The following is a 10,122-nucleotide window of genomic DNA, read 5'->3' on the forward strand; positions in this document are numbered from 1 at the left end:
CAGGAGATCGAGACCATCCTGGCTAACATGGTGAAACCCCGTCTCTACTAAGATACAAAAAATTAGCCGGGCATGGTGGCGGGCACCTGTAGTCCCAGCTACTCAGAAGGCTGAGACAGGAGAATGATGTGAACCCGGGAGGCGGAGCTTGCGGTGAGCCGAGATTGCGCGGCTGCACTCCAGCCTGGGCAACAGAGCCAGACTCCATCCCAAAAAAAAAAAAAATGCGGGGGTGAGGGGTGGCTATTCTTATGCTTTCCAGAATGAATAGCCAAGGGAAACCTATACAGTTGCGATATAAGGAGAAACCTAGACCTGGCCTTAGCCTCCAGGTCCTAAAGCAGATTCCTAGCACACAGCACCTAAAACCTTTGCGATTTCCTGAGTGATAGGAACGTCTTTTGTTTTTCATAATGAGACTTGGGTTTATGCTAATGAGGTGACTCAGGGTGGGGGCCGGCCCCAGAGTAACCAAGCACAGGATTAGAGGGGTGGGGCTGTCAGTCCTGCCCACCCCCAGCCTCTGGGAGGGGTGGAGAGGGGCTGGAGAGTGAATCAAATCGCCAGTAGCCAATGATGTAATCAGTCACCTACATAATGAATCCTCCACAAAATCCATCAACAGTGGGATTCAGAGAGCTTCAGCGCTGGGGAACACCCATGGAGGTGCTGGGAGGGGGACATGCAGGGAGAGGGCATGGAAGCCCCTCCCCTCCCCGAAAACGCTGTCCCGTGAAGCGTTTCCTGTTAATTACGCTGTCCCTGAGTTCTTTTTTTTTTTTTTTTTTGAGATGGAGTCTCACACAGGCCAGGCTACAGTGCAGTGGTGCGATCTCAGCTCACTGCAACCTCTGCCTCCCAGGTTCAAGTGATTCTCCTGCCTCAGCCTTCCAAGTAGCTGGGATTACAGGCGCTCGCCACCAAGCCTGGCTAATTTTTTTGTGTTTTAGTAGAGATGGGGTTTCACCGTATTGCCCTGGATGGTTGCAAACTCCTGAGCTCAGGCAATCTGCCTGCCTCAGCCTCCCAAAGTACTGGGATTACAGGCATGAGCCACCGCGCCGGGCCCGCTGTGCCTGAGTTCTAACCTTTATAGTAAGTTGGTAATCCTAAGTAAAATGCTTTTCTGAGCTCTGTGCATTCTGGCAAATCACTGAACCTGAGGTGAGGAGCCCTGATTTGTAATCAGCGGGAAGAGGAGCCTGGTAGCCCCATCTGCAGCTGGTGTCTGAAATGAAGTCCGTTTGGTGGGACTGAGCTCTTAGCCTGTGGGGTCAACTCCAGGTAGTTGGTGTTAGAATCAGATTGAATCGTAGGACACCCTGTTGGTATCAGATAAGCAGAGAGTTGCTGTTGGAATGACACGTTGGGTGTCAGGAAAAAACCACACAGAACTCCTTAAGCAGACTGGTTGAAAGCAGGCTGACTACATCTCATCTGGGGGTGCGTCTCCCCCCAAGAGCAGATTCCACATCTCATTCCCCGGTTGATTGGACAAGACCCTTCCCGATCTTTAAGTTCTGTTTTCTTCCTCCCTTTGTCTCTGTGAAGAAAATCAGCTGCATGAAAACCATCCTCTGGGCAGAAATTAGTGCTGTTGGAGCCACACAGAGGTGCCCTCCCGTGCCCCCTGGGCCCCACCAGGCCGCGTCTCCCCCTGCCTGTTGCAATCAGCCCTCGTCCGACTCTTTTTGGAAGTAATTAAAACGTAACTGTCATAGCTCTGGGGGAGACAGGCTGCAGATTCTGATTATAATTCAGAAGGATCTAAAGGAAAAGTATTTTTTTTTTTTTTTTTAATTCTGGCTAAAGCAAAATCTCGTAAGACGTGCGTGATGGAGTGGTGTGCACGAGCACAATTAATGCACATCCTAGACATGTGCCCGCAGGATTCGGGGTTGGCAAGTGAGTGCGTCCCTAAAAATAATGACTAGCGCTATCTTTAAAAAGTCTTTTGTGACACAGCGGATTAAGATGGATGGCCTGGGAAGTACAGCGGCAGCATGAGCTGTGGTATCCAGGAATAAGTTGTACCTCCTCGGGGTGGCGGTGGAACTGGGCTGTGAACGGTTTTTGCTTCCCAGAGCAGACTGCCGTGGCCTGCTGCGTGGAATTTGATTTTAATCTTTCTGTTTGTTATTTTTAGGTTTGATCTTGGACCGGGTTCGAGATCCAGATGCGATTTTTTTTTTTCTTTTTTCAGTTTTCTGTATAGCAGCAACATTGTCTCTTGTATATTTCCTAACAAGACTGAGCTCTGAGCACGGCAGCCTCTGGAACCAAATGTCTGCGTGCCTAGGAGACCTTTCTAGGAAGTCCATAGATGGTTCTGCGGTTTGAGCCCCTTCTGTGGGTCTGTGCCTGCTTTAGCCACGGGGAATATGACATTGAACAAAACACAGGCCCTGCCTGGGAGGAGCTGCCAGGCCAGCTGGGAAGACAGACCTGATGAGTGAAAATGAGATCACGTGGCCTGCATGCTCCGAAGAAGGCTGAGGCAGGAAACAGGACTATCTTCTCCCCACTGAATTGTCCTGGTATCCTTGTTAATATCAGTTGACTGTGATGTGAGATTTATCTTGGACGCCTCTTTCTGTTCCATGGGTCTGTGTCTACCTCAATGTCAGTCCCACAGTTTTGATGACTGGAGCTTTGTAGTCAGGTTTGGAATGGTGGAGTGGGGTCCTCCAGTTTTGTTCATCTTTTACAGATTGTTTTGGCAATCCTGGAGTCCCTTGAATTTACATGTGCATTTTATTATTATTATTATTATTATTATTATCATCATCATCATTATTTTTAGATGGAGTCTTGCTCTGTTGCCCAGGCTGGAGTGATCTTGGCTCACTGCAACTGCTGCCTCCCAGGTTCCAGCGATTCTCCTGCCTCAGCCTCTAGAGTAGCTGGAATTACAGGCACCCACCACCACGCCCAGCTAACTTTTGTATTTTTAGTAGAGACGGGGTTTCACGGTGTGGGCCAGGCTGGTCTCAATCTCCAGACTTCAAGTGATCCACCAGCCTCGGCCTCCCAAAGTGTTGGGATTACAGGCGTGAGCCACCGCGCCCGGCCTCTATATGCATTTAAGACCTACTTGTCAAGTTCTTGAGAAGCCATCTGGAGAGTGATTAATTTGTAAAAATGATGCTTATTATCTTTCGGAACTGCCAAAGTAATATATGCTGCTGAAAACCTGGAAGACAGAAAAATCCACCAGAACCAGGGCCGGTTTTCTTTTTTTCGTGTGTGTCTCTTCAGACTTCTCTGTGTTTTTCATTTTTCTTATACAAATGTGGAATCATTCCAGAGCTAGTAAGCGTCTGGGGCCACATTTGGCTTAGTACCTTGGGAGAAATTAGAGCTGGAGTTACTGGGTCATATACTGTGCACAGGGCTAGGGGTTGACTTATTTTCCTTTCTGAATGAAGACTCTGAGGTCCAGAGAGGTTAAGTGAGTGACTCAAGGTCACACAGCTAAAACGCTGGTGGAGCTGGGTCTTAATGCAGACCCTACGTATTCATGCCATGCTGTATTTACACAGGCGTGTGCACCAGTGAGTCAGGATTTTAGGGGGTGTTTTAAAATTCTGCCTGTAAAACCTTTTTTTTTTTTTGAGACAGGGTCTTGCTCTGTCACCCGGGCTGGAGTGCAGCGTCCCCATCACAGCTCACTGCAGCTTCCTCCCAGGCTCAAGCAATCCTTCTGCCTCAGACCCCCGAGTAGCTGGGACAACAGGTGTGCACTGCCACACCTGGCTAATTTAAATATTTTTTTTTTGTAAAGACAGAGTCTCACTTTGTTGCCCAGGATAGTCTCAAACTCCTGGGCTCAAACAATCCTCCCGCTTCAGCCTCCCAAAGTGCTAGGATTGCAGGTGTGAGCCTCTGCGCCAGGCAAACCCATTTTAAAGCCATTAGCCAAAAATTATAAAAGACACGCAGAATATGACGAGTAGTCACTTATCTAGTATTTGCGGCATCTCTCGGGCTTAGGGTTTGCTGGGTGGTCTGAGGAGGTGGAAGAGGCACTGTCGCTGGCCTTACCTGGCTGTCAAGGGCTGAGTGGTTGGTGGAGGGAAGAGGTCTGTGGCTTGGGAGGCTGCCTGTGGGAAGGAGGTCAGCCGGGGAGCTGGGAGGATCATGGGGAACCCATGGTGGAAATCAGGGTGGCAGAGTGGAAGCAGGCAGAGGAGGGCTTCGAAGACCAAAAAGCGTAGTTAGGATTGCTGCTCCGTGTGTCTGTAAACTTAGTGTTCCCTCTCAAAGTTAGATGACACACTTTGAAAACAAACAAACAACAAAACAAACCCATAAAATCTCACTAAATGGCCAGAGCAAGTTCCTGGGGGGCGGGGCATAGACGCAGGGGCCTGGGTTCTGTGGCTGGGGGAGTTAGCTCGGGGTCAGTGGCTGGGTCAGTCTTCAAGTGCCACCCTGGGTGGCACTCCAGGTCTCTTGGTCTGGGGCGAATACCCTGACCCGAGCGGTTTCACGGCCCCCTCCCCTCACAGCCTGGGGGAGAGTCCAGGGTCGGCCCTATCCCCCTCCCCCTATTCCTGTCACTGTTAGTCCCCCGTGCTTAGCTCACTGGCAGGGCTCCTCCTGGCTGTCCCCTCTGCCTCCAGTGCTCTTTCCTCAGATGTCCTGCCTACCTGCCTTCCTGCCTTCCTACCTTCCTGCTTTCCTGCCTGCCTTCCCTGGAAAGGAGCACGCCTGGGGTGTGGCGAGTCCTGTTAGAGACACTCACGGAACCCCCCACCCTCCCGTGGGAGGAGCATGGGGAGGTGGGCCCTGTGCTTAGGGGGTCCTGGGTTAGGGACAGCGCTGGAAGTTGCAGGAGGGCATAAACCAGCCTCAGAAGAGAGTGGGGACGGAGAAGGGGAACTGTTCAGGGCCCTCAGGAACGCGCCCTGTGAGGGTTGGGGGAGTCAGGGAGGATCCCCCAAGGGAGTCTGCAGAGGGTGAAAGAGGAGGGCAGGAAGCCAGTGAGTGTGGAGGGTCTGTGGGCCATGGGGGGTCGGGGGAGGCAGCTCCTTGGGAACTGAGGGGGTTCAGGTGCATCCCTGGGACTCCCAGGCCAGTGTTCTCCCTTGCCCTGCCAGCCGCCTCGCAGAGATGGCCCAGGGGGGAAACAGGGTGTCTGGTGCTGTGCCCCTGACCTTCAGAGGTGGCGCTGACAAGACCAGAATGCCACAGGGCCATGCACCTCTCCCTGCAAACTGCCCTTTAATTTATTTTTACCTCTGTTCCTTGTGGGCTTGTGTGTCAGGTTTGATATTTTTGTGTTACTGGGAAAATAGAGTGTGCTTCACAGAAATTTGCCTTGTGGCCAGTGTCGCAGGTTGCAGCTGTTTCTGAGTGACAGGGGACGGTGTATTCTGGACTTGTGTCCTTTTGTTCATCTCTGAGAGGGGCCATAAACTCCCATTTCCGAGAGGTTACTGGGACCAATTAGATCATTGCGTTAGTTTCCCTTGCACAGGAAAATCATGCACTTCGTGCCATTGATCGAGTCCGTTTTATTTCGTGGAATAGACATGTTGGAAGCAGGATTGACCAGGTGGAATTGTGTTCGGCGGGAGTCCTGTCTTTCCATAGTTACTTTCACAATGGAAGCAATCTTCTTCTAAAGCGTATCACCCAGTGAACTGAATAGAAAATCTGTTGCGAAAAGGCTTAAGAGGAAGGCTGGCCTGGAAAAATGAAACTCACATCCACAAAGAGATTTGTACCTGAACGTTCATATCAGCACCACTCACGGTACCTAAAAAAAAGGGGTGATAACCGAAATAACCATCAACCAAGGGATGGAGAAACAAAATGTGGTCCCCCGTGAGATGGAATATGATTCAGCATAGGCACGAAAGAAGGACGGAAACATGCTGTAACATGGATGAACCTCAAAAACACGCTCAGTGATAGAAGCCAGACGCGAAAGGGCACACATCATCTGCTCCTATTTATATGAAATGTCCAGAAAGCCAAATCCATGGGGAGGGGAAGTAGATTCATGGCTATGAGGGGGTGTGGGAGGGAGACAGGGAGAGTGGCTGCTAATGGGCATTGGTTTCTTTGGAGGGTTGAAAATGTTCTAAATGGATCATGGTGATGGTTGCACAATTTTGTGAATATCCTAAAAGCCATCGAATCACACACTTTTAAAGGATGAATTGTGTGGAGTGAGAATTCTGTCTCAATAAGGGTGTATACAAAATGCAGCTGAGGGTGGGCGCACCAAGCCTGTCAGTAATGATGCATAAATCCCCTTTGTTGTCCTGGGTTAGGGTGGGTTGAGGCTTAGGGTGACCAGAGAGGAATGAACATCTTGTAGGTCACCTTGACTGTCTTGGGGTGAGGAGAGTGCAGTATTACCAGTACTGAATCATTTGGCCCCCCACCCATACCAAGGTGAACACCAAATGCTCTGGTCCTAGTGGCTGCAGCGTTGTACAGCCGCTGTCCTTGTGCTAACTCGACTTGGTGGTGGCCCCAGAGCTGTGCATCCTCTGTCCCTGAGCTTGCTCTGGTCCTGGTGGTGGTCCCAGAGCTGGACACGCTCTGTCCCTGGGCTTGCTCTGGTCCTGGTGGTGGTCCCAGAGCTGGGCACCCTCTGTCCCTGGGCTTGCTCTGGTCCTGGTGGTGGTCCCAGAGCTGTGCATCCTCTGTCCCTGTGCTTCCTCTGGTCCTGTTGGTGGCTGCAGATCTGTGCAGTCTCTGTGTCTGCACTTTCCCTGGTCACTGCCTCATCCCCGTAGCACTGGCGGAGTAAGGCCGTAACGCCTGCGTCTCCTGCAGGTCCTCCTCGACTGGATTAACGACGTGCTGGTGGAGGAGAGGATCATTGTGAAGCAGCTGGAGGAAGACCTGTACGACGGCCAGGTGCTGCAGAAGCTCTTGGGTGAGTCCACAGCAGGGACAACTCTGTCCCACCCCCATCTCCCTGTAGCAGCCCTGGGCTGGGCCAGGATTCTCTGCATAGTGACATGGTCCACAGGTCCTAGGAGGACACCAGAAGCTGCAGTGTGCCCTTCCCAGGTGGTGCCCTCAGGCCCTGGGCTGTGGCTTCAGGGCCCTCTCTCTCCTTGCCGTTTCTACAGAACACCCAGCCACGGGGCGGCAGCAGGTTGGGGACAGCTTCCAGAACTGCCTGCGGCTCCCATTCTGTTGGGGCTCAGACCCACTTTGTGTCCCTGCCACCCGCTTTCAGCTTGAGCTCCTTCAGCTCAGGATGGGAGGCAGCGGGAGGGAAGCGGGTCCCCAGCGATATTCTGTGAGTGAATGTGTCACCAAATACGTGATAGCTCACGTTCCCTCACCAGGGGCGGGCTCTAGTGTCGCGTTTGCTGGGCGAGGGCAGGTTAGTGATCTTCCCGGGACTGACTGACACATGGATTGATGGCCAGACAAACCGGTTATTTATTCATCAGATGTTCGATGCGTCCCGAGTGCTGGGTGCCACGGATACAGTGATCTTTGAAACAGACGTGGCCCCTGTCCTCAGGATCTTACAGTCTGTCTGAAAAGACAAATATTTTCAAATAGTTACAGTTACTGTTCAGATTGGTTGTGATGAGGGCCTTCGGAGATGCCGCAGGTTCTGAGGAGAGGACCTTGGCCTGGCCTGGGGGGCGGGGCAGCCTTGCAGCTCACGCAGGAGAACAAGCAGGAGTTTCTAGGCAAAGAACGGAAGAGCAGAGTTCGCAGATGATGAATGAGAGGAATTCTCAGACTCATAGTGGGTTCTCACAGTGCCTGGCATATGTTTACACTTAATTTTATTTAATATTACTTTTAAAAATGTAAAGCATTTACATGCTTCACAAGTCAAAACTATGAAAATGACATACCTTGAAAGGTCTTAGCCAGGTGTGGTGGCTCAGCCTATCATCCCAGCACCTTGAGGGGCTGAGCCAGGAGGATCACTTGAGCCCAAGAGTTTGAGACAAGCCTGGGCAACATAGTGGGACCTCGTCTCTACAAATTACCAGACGTGGTGATGTGCACCTGTATTCCCAACTGCTCAGGAGGCTGAGGCAGGAGGATCACTTGAGCCTGGGAAGTTGAAGCTGAAGTGAGCCATGATTGTACCACTGCATTCCAGCCTAGGCAACAGAGTGAGACCCTGTCTCGAGAGAGAGAGAGAGAGATCTCACTGCTTTCTCTTCCACCTCTACACTACCAGGTAACAATTTTCAATGGATTCTGATTTTATACTTCTTATATTTTTTTACAAAAATGTCCATACACACAACTACTCATTTCCCTTTTGTTCCTTGCATAAAAGGTGGTATATTTTATACATTCTTTTACACACCTTGCTTGTTTCACTTAGTGATATGTTCTAGGAAGCCTTCCATGTGGAGACCACTTTTCTTTTTCTTTACGGCTGCATTGTACCCCACTGTGTGGATGTTCCTTAGTTTACTCACCCAGTCTTCTATGTGGGGCATTTTTGTCATTTCTAGTGTTTTTCTTTCACCAATAATATTGTGGGAATATCCTCGTTCAGATGTTGAAGAAACTAGAATTGTTGACCTCAAGTGTAATGAGTTGCTTCCTTGAGCGTCAGCTTGTAGGTACAAGGCTTTGCCATGTTGCCCAGGCTGGTCTTGAACTCCTGGGCTCAGGCAATCCACTCACCTCGGCCTCCCAAAGTGTGGGGTTTACAGGCATGAGCCACTGTAGAGGAAGGAATTATCAAACTCGGAGAGGCTTCACCTCTCACCTCTGGGCTTCCGAGGTCTGTTGTGCCTTGGTTGATCTTTCCTGTAGCCACTTTCTGTCTTCCCTGGACTGTTCAGTGTGTAGACATGATGTAATATTTCCATTAAAAAATGGCTCCCTTGCTCCTGCAACAGTCCAATTTCTCTGCATCACTCAAATGTATTGACCATTAGATTTGGCACCTGATGGGTCATTGGTGGCCCAGATGAAAGCCGTTTTAGCACAGTGGTGGGGGTAACATCCTGATCAGGAAGGGTTCAGGGGCAGAGAACTGTGCCTTTGAGATGCATAATTTCGAGAGGGAGAGAGAGGAAGGGAGTGAGGCTGTGGTTGCTGCAGCTCCTTTTCTTTTTGAGACAGGGTCTCACTCCATTGGCTGACCTGGAGTGCGGTGGTACAATCACGGCTCACTGCAGCATCCACTTCCTGGGCTCAGGTGATTCTTCCACCTTAGCCGCCTGAGTAGCTGGGAGTACAGGTGCATGCCACCATGCCTGACTAATTTTTTGTATTTTTTGTAGGTATAAGGCTTTGCCATGTTGCCCAGGCTGGTCTTGAACTCCTGGGCTCAGGCAATCCACTCACCTCGGCCTCCCAAAGTGTGGGGTTTACAGACATGAGCCACTGTGCCTGGCCATAGTAGCTCCTTTTCATGTCTGTCCACTGGAAACCATCCAAGCTGCCTGCTGAAATTACGTGTGTGGAGCCCCAGGCACAGTGCCTGGCACAGGTCTGTCATCAATAAGCAGGAGTTGATATTACTGTTGTTTTTTAAACAGATAAATAAATGCCAAGAGCAGAAATAAGGAGTGTCTGACTCCCTGCTGGGTACCCCATCCACCCCAAGTCCCCTGGGTGACTGACGCATGATAAACATTTGTTGATTAAGTCAATGAAAAAATTCCTGCAGTTTCATTACCTATAAAGATTGTGGGATCCTCTTGTGGGAAATGAAACAGGGACAGATAAATGAGTATTGTTTGGATTTTTGGTCCTCAGTGCCATCCACAAACTCTGGAAGGGATCAGCTATTTGCTGAACAGTCTTTCGGTTCTCATAGAGCTCTGATATGTTTTCAGGGTCCCCAAATGCCTATGACAGTGGCCTCAAGAACTCAGTGTCCCCTTGTACGTGGGATAGCATACCTCTTCAAGGTCAGCAAGAGATTCTACCCATGTCATCCCCAGCATTGGTGGGGTCAGCAGATCCTCTGTCTGGGGTTTTGCTTTTCTGCTCAACCTCCCTGCTTTGATGGACTGCACAGACAAGCCTCATCCTGGTGGAAGGGTCACCCCGTGGGCCATCCTGGAGGGTCACTCCCACAGACAAGCCCCATCCTGGTGGAAGGGTCTCCCATGGGCCGTCCTGGAGGGTCACTCCCACAGACAAGCCCCATCC

At 50.7% G+C, this 10,122-nt stretch overlaps 1 protein-coding gene across 3 annotated transcripts in view; it reads left to right on the forward strand.

Moving 5' to 3' along the window:
- PARVB (parvin, beta) overlaps positions 1–10,122 on the forward strand; it is a 182,665-nt gene that overhangs the window by 123,107 nt on the left and 49,436 nt on the right. For all 3 annotated transcript variants that reach the window (XM_011984015.1, XM_011984018.1, XM_011984016.1), the window contains one exon: positions 6,796–6,898. In XM_011984015.1, the coding sequence (XP_011839405.1) occupies positions 6,796–6,898 (103 nt within the window). The remainder of the gene's footprint in view (positions 1–6,795; positions 6,899–10,122) is intronic.

Source organism: Mandrillus leucophaeus, unplaced genomic scaffold (assembly GCF_000951045.1).
Source record: "Mandrillus leucophaeus isolate KB7577 unplaced genomic scaffold, Mleu.le_1.0 Scaffold26, whole genome shotgun sequence".
NCBI classification, from domain to species: Eukaryota; Metazoa; Chordata; class Mammalia; order Primates; family Cercopithecidae; genus Mandrillus; species Mandrillus leucophaeus.